This window comes from Chiloscyllium plagiosum, chromosome 32, assembly GCF_004010195.1.
Source record: "Chiloscyllium plagiosum isolate BGI_BamShark_2017 chromosome 32, ASM401019v2, whole genome shotgun sequence".
Taxonomy (NCBI): domain Eukaryota; kingdom Metazoa; phylum Chordata; class Chondrichthyes; order Orectolobiformes; family Hemiscylliidae; genus Chiloscyllium; species Chiloscyllium plagiosum.
The window spans coordinates 36,042,858-36,055,673 of NC_057741.1; the positions used below are offsets into that span (position 1 = coordinate 36,042,858).

Here is a 12,816-nt window from a genome sequence, read left to right on the forward strand (position 1 = left end):
CTCCCGCACTAGTTCTTTGCAAAAGCTTCCCAATTAGTTTTAAACCCTTCTCCCACATTTTACAAGCAAATCAAAAATCAATGAGCACTTGGCTTTTTTGTTGTGTTGTGGAGATAAACCCCTAAGTTTAAAGATGAGCCTGTGTCACATTGGGGCAAGTACCTGAAATGCTTTGCTGTCATCTATTAGACGAGAAAAATCGTTGAAACCTGACTGATTGAAAATGATTCTGTTCGCCGAGCTGGAAGTTTTTGTTGCAAACGTTTCGTCCCCTGGCTAGGCGACATCATCAGTGCTTGGGAGCCTCCTGCGAAGCGCTTCTTTGATGTTTCCTCCGGTGTTTATAGTGGTCTGTCCCTGCCGCTTCCGGTTGAAGACAGGAAGGCAGCTAACAATCCGCATACATGAACATCAACTAGCCACGAAACATCACGACCAGCTATCCTTAGTAGCCACACACGCAGACAACAAGCAACATGAATTCGACAAGGACAACACTACTATCATAGGGCAAGCCAAACAGAGAACAGCCAGGGAATTCCTAGAGGCATAGCATTCATCCACAAACTCCATCAACAAACACATCGACCTGGACCCAATATACCAACCACTACAGCGGACAGCTGAAACTGACAACCGGAAGCGGCAGGGCAGACCACTATAAACACTGGAGGAAACATCAAAGAAGCGCTTCGCAGGAGGCTCCCAAGCACTGATGATGCCGCCTAGCCAGGGGACGAAACGTTTGCAACAAAAACTTCCAGCTCGGCGAACAGAACCACAACAACGAGCACCCGAGCTACAAATCTTTGCACAAACTTTGATTGAAAATGAGTTTCATTGGGAACTGGGTTCTGCTGTGTTTGAGGGTTCTTGAATGTCAATGTCGAAATGTGTTAGGGCAGTGTCCGTGGGCCCAATCTGTTGTTCTTCCAGAAACGAAACCATATTTTTGCGCAAATCTGCAAACATTGCAGCAGTTAATGTGCATCTGATGTACTGCAGTCAACCTATTGAAGAAAATATGATGATCTGGAGATGTGCTTGTTAATCTCTGACTGGTTCAGTGCATGAGCATGATTAAAGCATTTAAACTTAGCTGGCTGTAATAAATCTGCTGCACTGCAGTTTCCTTGTCCCTGTATCTGTGCGAGCCATGCAAATATTGAAAAACACTAAGTGCAGATAAGGTGGGGGAGGAAGCTGTGTTTGCCAGCCTTAGTGTCCCTGAAAAGAACAGAGGTGGTGACGTTTTGTCTGGATCCTTGGCGAGAAATTAGGGGCAGCACGGTGGCTCAGTGGTTAGCACTGTTGCCTCACAGCACCAGGGGCCCGAGTTCGATTCCAACCTCGGGCGACTGTCTGTGTGGAGTTTGTACATTCTCCCCGTGTCTGCGTGAGTTTTCTCCGGGTGCTCCGGTTTTTCTCCCACACTCCAAAGGTGTGCAGGTCAGGTGAATTGGCCATGCTTAAATTGTCAATTAGGTGCATTAGTCAGAGGGAAAAGGGGTTTGAGTGGGTTACTCTTCCGAGTGTCGGTGTGGACCTGTTGGGCCGAAGGGCCTGTTTCCACACTGTAGGGAAACTAATCTAAATCTGGTGATGGATGAGAGACAATGGGGTAAAGGTGAGGAAAAGAGGAGGAGTTAGGAGAGAATTGGAGATGGGGAGCATCTCTATATAGACCATGCATCTAAGATCTTTTGGTTTTAGCAGCATCACCTTTTGAATGCTAACTAAAGATAACTGATCTGTGTCCTTTCATGATTAACTCCAGTATAACCACATGTTGCAAATCTGCCTGAATATGATCAGAGTGAAAGTTTAGATGACGTGGTTCAGAAGATTTTTTTTGGCATCGGGGCCGTGGAGTCCTTTTCAAAGGAATACCATGCTGGTTGAGCTCTGACCTGAAAAGAGAGACATGTTGCTGTAGTTTCCATCTCACACTCGTCAGGACAAGAGCAAGAATTCCAAATTTCAAATGATCACAACAATTTGTACGACAGGAGAAAGGGAGTGCTAATTGGTTGGTAAAATGATTCTGATTAGCTGAAATATTGCCATGGAAAAAGAAAAGGAACTCTAGTGAAATAAAACAAAGAACAGCATATGCTGCAGATTGGAAACAAAGACAAAAATTGCTGGAGAAACTCAGCAGGTCTGGCAGCATCTATGGACTCACAGTGCTAGGGACTGGTTGAGTATTCTTCATACTCCTATTATGAACATGCCATTTAAATGCTTTGTGTATTTAGGGTAGGCCATCAAATCTAGGTGGTGTAGGAAACCAGGTGAGTGTAGCTGGACTAACCACATTGCTGCATATGACTTGTGCTGCCATTGCTTCAACTCTGATGAGATGTTTACAGTGAAGGGCTCATTGCGTTTCACAGGATCATAAGGCATTTCATAAAGTCCCTCAAGTACTTATGGCATTCCCTTTTGAAAGTTCAAACTGAATGTGCTTTTGCCAACTTTTCAGGCAGCATAATTCCTTAAAAAGACATTTCTACTCAATGCCCCAGTGCCATTTTTTTTGTTTACTCATTATCTTGAAGGGATGTACTGCACTAACTGACATCTCTCTGCTAAAAATAAATGGTAGGCATTTTTATAGTGGGAGAAAGTGAGGAATGCTGGAGACAGGAGTCAAGAGTGTGGTGCTGGAAAAGCACAGCAGGTCAAGCAGCATCTGACGAGTAGGAGAATCGACATTTTGGGCATAAGCCGTTCATCAGGGCTGATCAGGATTCAGAAGAAACAGCAAGTAAATTGTTGGGATTGTCACCTGACCACAGATTGACACTTTGTGAGACATCCATGTGAAATAAACAAAATCATTTGCAGTGAAATTTGCATTTTTACCTGAAGTAATTGAGACTAGGCAACTATGTCAGTGTCAATAAAACTTTTCTCATGTTGAATTCACACGTGTATAACAAATCAGGAGATGAAAGCTCACCTGTCAGTTTGACAGCTTGGAAAGCTAATGGAGCTGGACTTGAGAATGCACACTGAACTATATTTCAGCATCTATTTTTAAGAAAACAGCTGGAACTGTCATTTCTTGGAAAATAGGTGCGAGTAAGATGTTGGAAAAATAACCGATCACACACAACTCAAAAGTTATCTACAGATTCCACTACAGATAAGGAGAGAGGTTAACCACTGAACAACTATAGTCTGAGGTTCAGAATTTCATACCTCCAGGATGCTAAGGACTGTTTAACTGCAGAATCTGCCAGGCAGTCTCTCTTTTCAACTTTTATTACCTGTGTTTGATGTCCCCTGCATTCACCTATCACCATCCCTCCTACCTTTCCCCCAGCCATCCCTCCCCCCATTTAATTCTCAGTTCTCCCTCCCTAGTCCTGATGAAGGGTCCTGACCCGAAATGTTGACTTTCCTGCTTCCCTGATGCTGCCTGACCTGCCGTTCCTTTCCAGCTTCACTTTTTATCGACTCTGACTTCCAGCATCTACAGTCCTTAATACCTCCAAGATGTTGTGGTTGTGATTATTTTGTCTCTGGATTAGTCTTGAATAAAGCTCCTGTTGCCTTCACTCAAGAAAATCTTGTGTTGGTCATTTATTTTCAAACAAGCTGCATTTTAATTGAAGTATGATAGCTGCAGGTGGAAACCGAAGATTTGAAATAACTGATTGAGAGGGAATTACAATGAAGGGTGCTGATTTTCCCTTCCTCACCTGGTTGTAAACTATCTTTTCTGCTTTCTAACAGTGATTATACTTCCAAAGGACTCTATGCGCTCTGAAGTCCTTTGGGATGTCTGTGGTTATGAAAGATGCTAGAGAAATGCATTGACTTCTAGCCATCCATTTAACCTCCCTGTGGTAATCTCCAGAGAAAGCATATCCAACAGGCTGCCAGATTATCAAATAGCAGTTCATTTTGGTGGATTAATCTGCATATGCTATGGAATTTTTGGATTCACTGTATGGCAGAAGATCATTCTACGTGGATTGAGGGCTAACTTCACCAATAGGAGTGGTCTTGCTATTCACTTTAGCAAGGCCTTCGACAGGGTTCTGCAAGATAGACTGGTTAGTAAGGGTAGATCACATGGGATCCGGGGGAGCTAGCCTGTTGGTTGCAAAATTGACTTGACAGTAAGAGACAGAGGGTGATGGTAGAAGGCTGTTGTTCAGACTTGAGGCCTGTGACCAGTGGTATGCCGCAAGGATCAGAGCTGGATGAGAATGTAAGAGAATATAAGAGCATGGTTAGTAAGTTTGCAGATGATGCCAAAATTGGTGGCACAGAAAATAACAAAGAATGTTCTGTACAAGTACAGGGAGATCTTGATCAACTGGGCCAGTGGGCTGAGAAATGGCAGTTGGAGTTTAATTCAGATAAATGCGAGGTGTTGCAATTTTGGTCAGACAAACCAGGGCAGGCTGGTACAGTCTGGTACAGAGGGACTTAGGGGAGCATGTACATAGTTCTTTGAAAGCGGTGTCAGAGATAGACAGGGTGGTGAAGAAGGTGTTTGACAGACTTTCCTTCATCGGTCAGAGCGATGAGTACAGGAATTGGGACATCATGTTAAGGCTGTACAAGGTATTAATAATTGGAACACTGTGATTTTAGTCACCTTGCCATAGGAAGGATGTTATTAAACCAGAAAGGGTGCAAAAAAGATTTACAGGGATGTTACTGAGACTGGAGGATTTAAGTTATAAGGAGAGGCTGAACAGGCTGGGACTATTTTTCCCTGGAGCGTTGGAGGCTGAGGGGTGACCTTATAGAGGTTTATAAAATCATGAGGGGCACGGATAAGATAATGGCCAAGATTTTTTTGCCAGGGCTAGGGGGTCCAAAACTAGAGGGCATCGGTTTAAGGTGAGAGGGGAAAGATTTAAAGGGATCTGAAAGTAACTTTTCCACGCAGACAGTGGTGCGGATATTGAATGAGCTGCCAGAGGAAGTGGTGGAGGCTGGCAGGGTCACAATATTTAAAAGACATTTGAACTGATACATAGATAGGGAAGGTTGAGAAGGTTGATCAGTTTGGAGATCTGGTCAGCATGATTTGAGTTGGGCTGAAGGGCCTATTTTTGTGCTGTATGACTCAATGACTTTATTTAAAGATTAAAATCACACTGCTGTGCGCATTTTTACATAGCAATAATTGGTAAAGCACAGAGAGAGAAAAAAATGTGCCACTAGAAGACTTTAAGGTCTTCTAGTGGGCGGCACGGTGGCACAGTGGTTAGCACTGCTGCCTCACAGCGCTAGAGACCCGGGTTCAATTCCCGCCTCAGGCGACTGACTGTGTGGAGTTTGCACGTTCTCCCCGTGTCTGTGTGGGTTTCCTCCTGGTGCTCCGGTTTCCTCCCACCATCCAAAGATGTGCAGATCAGGTGAATTGGCCATGCTAAATTGCCCGTAGTGTTAGGTAAGGGGTAAATGTAGGGGTATGGGTGGGTTGCGCTTCGGCGGGGCGGTGTGTGCTTGTTGGGCCGAAGGGCCTGTTTCCACACTGTAAGTAATCTAATCTAATCTAAGTTACAAACTTATAGAACAGTACAGCAGAGTAGAGGCCCTTCGGCCCTCAATGTTGTGCTGAGCATTTAATCCGAGATTAATTCAAAACCTTGTCTAGAATTAGACTGGGCATGCATTTATTTTTCTGTCTGGTTTTGTTTAATGCACCTGTTGTGCATCGCTTCAGAAGTATCTCAGATGCAAGGTTGTACTAAATTGTGGGAGTTGTAATATCTGGTGGGCCATTGTATTTCCTTTGAGCATTGTAGAGAGTATCCCTTTACATTCAGGAGTGATCTCTCCACCTTGTCATGTCACAGCCTAAGCCGTCAAATCACAGCGTGTTTCAAATGAATAGATACTGACATCTTAAACTGTTACAAGCCACACATTTCAGAAGGAAATAAAGTGCTGGCCATAAATGCTAAACTGTTGATAAACGATGTAAGAGAGATTGCAGTTGAGTGGGTTCGGTCTTGATATGAGACACAAACCTCGAGAGACCTGTCTCAGTTTCAGCTAATGCTCCAATGGACCAGAAGCCATTTACACCATTTGTCTTTCGCCGGTGGTAGCAGACAGGGATCAGTGCACATCTTTTCTTTCTCGCTTGTAAATGATCAGATATCAAGATTTTCCTCCACTGAAATTTAAGCCAAATTATTAGCTTTTGATTCCTTCTCATGGCCCTCCAGTCAACACAGCCCTGAACAGATTAAGAACTGTTCTGTCAGTGTTTTCTCAAACAGGGTGCACTCCACATGAAGGGACTGACTCCTTTCTTCTGCGGACAGTCATGGCCGTAAGAGAATACTCCCGTCAGGGCCGACCTACCCTTCCTTATTTCACTTCACCGTGAAGTGGAAATCTAATCACTTTATTTCCAGAGAGATCAATGGGTGTAGGATTCATCTTGTTCACCGTGTTCAGCATTTCCTTTGCGGTTAGATCCTGGTTGGCAGCAGTGAGGGTGATGGGTGTTGAAGGACTGCACATAAAACACATAGCGAGCACCGACAAAGATGATGAAGTGGGTTCCTCTTTTTAATGTCACCTTCTTCTTAGGCAGGCCCTCAGGATTGAGGGGGACTTGTTTCTGCTCCGATTCAATGGGGAATGTATCAAACCTTCAGAAATGGGTGGGTGGTTGGGCCTTTTATTTTGAAGGTTTACACACTCCCTCCAATGTCTGACCCTGCCCTCAGCCTGTTCCCAATGAGATCTTTGGGAAATACCTTCTCTATGTTGGTCCAGCACCAGCCCCGTGAGTCAGTGGGTTGTTTTAAGTCTTCACGGATACTTTGAGGAAGTTCTTTAAGTATTTCTGCTCTTCTGCGGGGCAGCTGTGAGTGGAGCAGGTGTTTCAGGAGACTGATGCCAGGTACATAGGCAACATGCCTGCCCAGCAAGTGAGCAATGCTTCCTGACTGAGCACGCTGACTTGGGAGAGGACTGTATTGTTGGACAGACTTTCCTGGTCCTGGGTTTGGAGGATTCCGCTGGTGGCACCTAACCGGTATATTTTTTTAATGGTGATGCAATTGAGAAATGCAGACTGACACCAGACTCTGTAACGCTGGCTCCCTATCATCGGTTTGTGAACTTCATCTCAATTCACACCGTGTTTCCTTCCTTGAGGGATAACTGGAGCGACTTCTGTAGCAGTTTGACTTTTTCCCTGTGTACACAAAAGTGTTTGCCTCGTATGGACATGATACATGAGGCTTAAAGCATCTTGTCGGTGTGGTGTGATAAGTGACTGCACCAATGAGCACTGTCCTTATTAAGGGTACAGATACTGAACAGTCCATGTCCAAATGCAGAAAGACTTGGACAATATCCAGACTTGACCTTTAAAGCAGCAAGTACTAACCATCTCCAACGAGAGAGAATCTAACACTGCTCATTGACATTAAATGGTGAATCCCTTATTAACAATACCTTAAGATTACCATTTGCCAAAAACTGAACTGGACTTGTCATACAAACACAAGAGCAAGTCAGAGGCTAGGAATCTGCATTGAATAACTCAGCTCCTGAATCCCTAAAACCCCATCCAACATCCACAAGGTGCCAGTCAGGACTGTGATGGAATACTCCGCACTTTCTTGGACGAGTGCAGCTGCAAAAACACTCCCAACAATATGTCCCGCAGATCAATAAAAATATAAAGCAAAGAACTGCAGATGCTCGAAATCTGAAATAAACAACATCCAAAATTGCTGGAGAATAGCAGCAGGTCTGGCTGTATCTGTGGAGAGAGAAACAGAGTTAATGTTTCGAGTCCAAGAGTCACGGGGTCACAAACACACAAGCACTTCCTTCTCGAAGGACAAGGGCAGCAGATACATGGGAACACTTCCCCCTGCAACTTGCCTTCCAAAGCATTCATCATCCTGACTTGGAAATATATTGTTGTTCCTTCACTGTTGCTGGGACAAGATCCTGTAACTCTCTCCCTGGCAGCATCGTGGGTTTGCCTGCAGCTCATGGACTGCAGCAATTTATGAAGGTGGCTTCTCAAGGTCAACTGGGGATGGGCAATAAATGCTGGCCCAGACAGTGAGGCCATGTCGCATGAATACATTTTTAAAAACCCACACACGAGCTGCCAGCCAATCTGAGTGTTGGTGTGTCAGCATTGCCACTGGGTGTGCTGGTCGCTGCTGGGAGTACCCCACAGCTGGACAGGTGAAGTCTGGCATGGAGTCGGGCTATGAGGTGGGAGTGGGGGAACCATTCATGGATCTGTGCAGCACCATTGACCATACAGGAGCAGACATTGTCAATGGGTGTTTTTTCCATTGGCCAGAGTCTATGTAAAAGGATGAATATGAACCTGATGTCAAAAATTCTCAACGTTCAATTGTTTTCTCTTTCAATGAATTTTTACTGGACTCAATTTGGAATGTAATTTTAACTTCAGCTGTTCTCTACTCCTTACAAAGGCAATATTTTGTGCAGGTTGATTGGATGAAATTCCCTTATCTTTCTTGTGCAATAACAGACTAAAGATGAACAACCAGACTACATCAGTACACAATGCAAGATAAATATTTTGGTGATCATGACCGTTTGGTGAAAGTATCTGTGAAAATGAATTTCTAAATATGTAGATTGAGCATGAACAATAATAAATAGTTTGCTTAAAAGGGAATTCTTCGTCAGCAGACCTTTACTCGGTGAAAGTTCTCTGTGCTCCTATAATCTTAACCCCTCATGCATCTCTGATTCCATTGTGTTTTCTGTTGATGGCTGTGAGCTTTTAAATTCCATAAACTTCTCCAATGTCTACCTTTCCCTCCTCCTATAAGATGCCCTGAAAATTCATCTCTCTGGTCACCTGTCATCATTTCTCCTTTGACTCTTGGGACCTTGTTCTGTCTGACAAATCCCCTGTATAATGCCATTACGAGACTTTTACAGCTTTAAAAGGCCTGATAAATCCAAAGTTATCTTTCAAAATTATTTTACTCTGCTTCTTTATCAAGGCTTCAAAGGAACAAAGTCTTTGAGACGTGCTAAATGATAGGATTAAGCTTCATTAAATTCAGGTTTGTTTCAGATGTGAATAAGCTTATCACTGTGGCAGAAAGAAAGAAAACAGAAAGGCAGAATATTTCGAAAGTGGTGAGAGATTTGGGAAGTACAGGTGTTCAAGGGATCTGTGTGTTTGAGTCACTAACAGTTGGCATGCAGCTCCAGGAAGCAATGGTCTTGATTGCAAGGGGATTTGAAGACACAAATAAAGCTGTCTTGCTGCGGTTATATGGAGACTTGGGGAGTCCACGCCTGGACTCCGTATCTAAGGAAGGATATGCTTACCACAGAGAGGAAGGGTCACCAGATTAATCCTGGAGATGATGGGATTGTTTTACAAGAAGAAGTGGAGGGAATGAACTATTATAAGACCATAAGATTTAGGAGCAAAATTAGGCCATTCAACCCATTGAGTCTGCGCCGCCATTTGATCACAGCTGATAAGTTTCTCAACCCCATTTCCCTTCCTTTTCCCCATAACCTTTGATCCCCTTCCCAATCAAGAAACTACCCATCTCTGTCTTAGGGTACTCAATAACTTGACCTCCACAGGCAATGAATTCTGTAGATTCACTATGCTCCCGCTAAAGAAATTCCTCCTCATCTCAGTTCCATAGGGACTTTTGAGGCTGTGCTCATGAGTGTTTGAAGGAAAGAGGGCTGACCTTGTAGAAGATTACAGAGTTCTTACAGGGTCAGGAAAGGGTTGATGTCAGTGCCTTCACTGGCTGGTGAGTTGAAAACCAGCAGGTCCTTTAAGACTGGAGTAATGAAGAATTTCTTCACTCGAAGTGTGGTGGAATTCTCTACTCTGCAGGGCTGTGCAAGCTTAGTCATTGAGCAAGATCAAGACAAGGATTAATAGATTTCTGGACACATGAAGGAAAGTGGATATAGTCCGGGGACGATGCATCGAGATGGATGTCTCGTCATGATCTGGAAGAATGGTGGCTGAGGCTGCATGTGTTGAATGACCAGCTCCTGTTCCTACATTGCTCTTTTTGTGTGCCACAAAACAGTTTGAATTCAAATTGAATTGAAACAAAAGCTAAGCAGGTTTTCAACGATTCTGAGAGTCAAAGCCCAGTTACCACCAATCAGCACGCTCTTCTCATGCAGTATAAATGGTTGTTCCCTTTAAAATATGGCATTCTTGCAGTTTTGTCCTGATGGGTGTAAGATGAGAGATTTCGACAGCATGTCTCTCCCTCTCTCTGTAATGCAGAAATGGTTTTACCTTGATTCACTCCTTGTGTCTTCACACAGATTTTGTGGATGGAAACACCCACCACATAGCCCTCCTGATCTCCGTGACTGTTTGTAGCATCATCCTGGCTCTCCTCATCATCTTCTGCTACTTCAGGTCAGTTCCATCTTCATATCGGCAATTAGTTAGAAACATTTAATCCAGAAAATGTATTCTCTCTCTCTCTTTCTCTTCACAGAATTGTTTTCTCACTCTGCTTCCTGCCCTACTCCCTACCTCCCAGCTCATTCCAAGTCCTATTCATTCCATTTCCTCCCCATTCTCGCCAGCGAGGTTCCAGATTTCAAAATTCCTGACCTTATTTTCCCAAGGCCTTACCCCTCACTCTCTCTCCGCCTGCTGCCCAGTTGATCCACACCCACCCCCTCACCCCAACTCATGGTCATTTGATACTTGGCCAATCCTCCTCCGTGGATGTCCTCTACACCTCCCCCCCCCTTCAAATTGTCACCCATTCACTTGTTTATTAGGTTGTTTCCTCTTTTACCATTGCATACGTAGGGGAGCTGGTAAGCACATTTGGCTGGATGGCTGGTTTGCAATACAGAGTGATACTAGCAGTGTGGGTTCAATTTCCATCAAAAGCTGAGGTTACCCTGATAGACTCTCCTTCCCAACCTCTCCCCTCACTCTGAGGCACAGTGACCCTCAGGTTAAACCACCACCTGAATCTCTCTTGAATGAGAGAATGGGATTCTGGTGACGTTGTCCGAGCAAATGCAGCGTTTCTTGAAATTGCTGTGATTCTAATTGTTAGCCGAAGGAGATTATTGACAGTAAATCTGACCACCCCCACCTTAAAGAACCTGTTGAAACAGCGCTGAGTAACCATGAACCTCAGAAAGGAGTCAAGCAGACACTGTCGCTGTTTACCATTGGCATGTCTGTCTTCATGTCTGAAAAATGTCTGACGTTAATCTGCAAGGAATATTCACCCCTGGGAAGATTAATCAACTGGTTTGAAGTTAATCATCAAAGGCAGAGTGGTGTCTTTCATTGTAATGGGGTCAACGTGTTCTCGAAGTGTAAGGAAGGCAAGTACTTTGATCAAACAGAATAAACGTTGGACCAGAGGACAATAAACACTGTTTTTTGAATGGCTGCTTGCTATCACAGATATTTTAACGTTGCTTTGCTCCCTTTTAAGGTACAAAAGACAAGAGGAGAGACCACGATACAACATGGGCATTGAACAGAATGAAACCTTCATCCCACCTGGAGAATCCCTTAAGGATCTGATTGAGCAGTCACAGAGCTCAGGCAGTGGTTCAGGGCTCCCTCTCCTGGTAAGCAGCTGACACTTCATTCCCCTGGGCCCAGTGGAACGGCTCCTCTGTGCAAACTCACAGAACTGCCTCAAGACTCAGTCTAGGCGCCAGTGTACTTCCATCCTCTGATAAATGCTCTGCACTTCACAAAGTGACCAGCGTCGGCTTTGAGACTTGAGCAGATGACAGTGCAGACTGCTGCCAGACCTGAAGCAGGACTGTGCTGTCGGAGACCACCTCCCTGAGGAGATATTAAACTGACCCCCCACCCCATTTACTGGAAGATCCCTGTTTTGAAGAGAAACAGGTGAGATCTCCCTGAGCACTCCCCAGCATCTCCACCCCTATCCCTTTCACATTGTAAACAGAAACAATCCATTCGTGATCACATTGGATCAGTTTGTGGGAGCTTGCTGTGCACAAATTGGCTTGTGCTTTTCTCCTCAGCTCACCCTTCGCATCTCCACACCTGGGTGGCACGGTAGCTCGGTGGTTAGCCTCACAGCACCAGGGACCCGGGCTCAATTCCACCCTTGGACGACTGTCTGTGTGGAGTTTGCACATTCTCCCGTGTCTGTGTCTGTGTCTGTTTCCTCCCAAAGTCCACAGATATGCAGTTTAAGTGGATTGGTCATGGTAAATGCAGGGTTATGGGAATGGTCTAAGCAAGATGCCCATCTCATGGTCAGTGTGGGCTGAATGGCCTCTTTCCACACTGTAGGGATTCTATGATTCTTCAGTGGATGCCTCCTTATTTTTAAACATTGATCTCTGACTCCCACAAGACGACATACTCTCCCAATCTCCAGCCTGTCAAGAACCCTCAGAAATGTATATAAATAAGTTCTAAACTCTGGAGGATACACGCCTAACCTGCTCAAACTCTCCTCATAACGCAATCCACCTTTTCCAGCTATTACTCTGGTGAACCTTGTTTGAGCTGCTCCTAATGCGTTAACACCAGGCCATAACTAAGGAGAGTTCACAGTAGGAAATGTGTTGCTGGAAAAGCGCAGCAGGTCAGGCAGCATCCAGGGAATAGGAGAGTCGACGTTTCGGGCATAAGCCCTTCTTCAGGAATGAGGAAAGTTTGTCCAGCAGGCTAAGATAAAAGGTAGGGAGGAGGGACTTGGGGGAGGGGCGTCGGGAATGTGATAGGTGGAAAGAGGTCAAGGTGAGGGTGATAGGTCAGACTGGGGTGGGGGCGGAGAGGTCGGGAAGAAGATTGCA

The 12,816-nt window shown here is 44.7% G+C and overlaps 1 protein-coding gene across 5 annotated transcripts in view; it reads left to right on the plus strand.

Moving 5' to 3' along the window:
- The window catches only part of bmpr1ba (bone morphogenetic protein receptor, type IBa), a 486,264-nt gene that overhangs the window by 452,876 nt on the left and 20,572 nt on the right, over positions 1–12,816 (plus strand). For all 5 annotated transcript variants that reach the window (XM_043674433.1, XM_043674434.1, XM_043674432.1 and 2 more), the window contains 2 exons: positions 10,318–10,414; positions 11,466–11,604. In XM_043674433.1, coding sequence (XP_043530368.1) covers positions 10,318–10,414; positions 11,466–11,604 — 236 coding nt within the window. The remainder of the gene's footprint in view (positions 1–10,317; positions 10,415–11,465; positions 11,605–12,816) is intronic.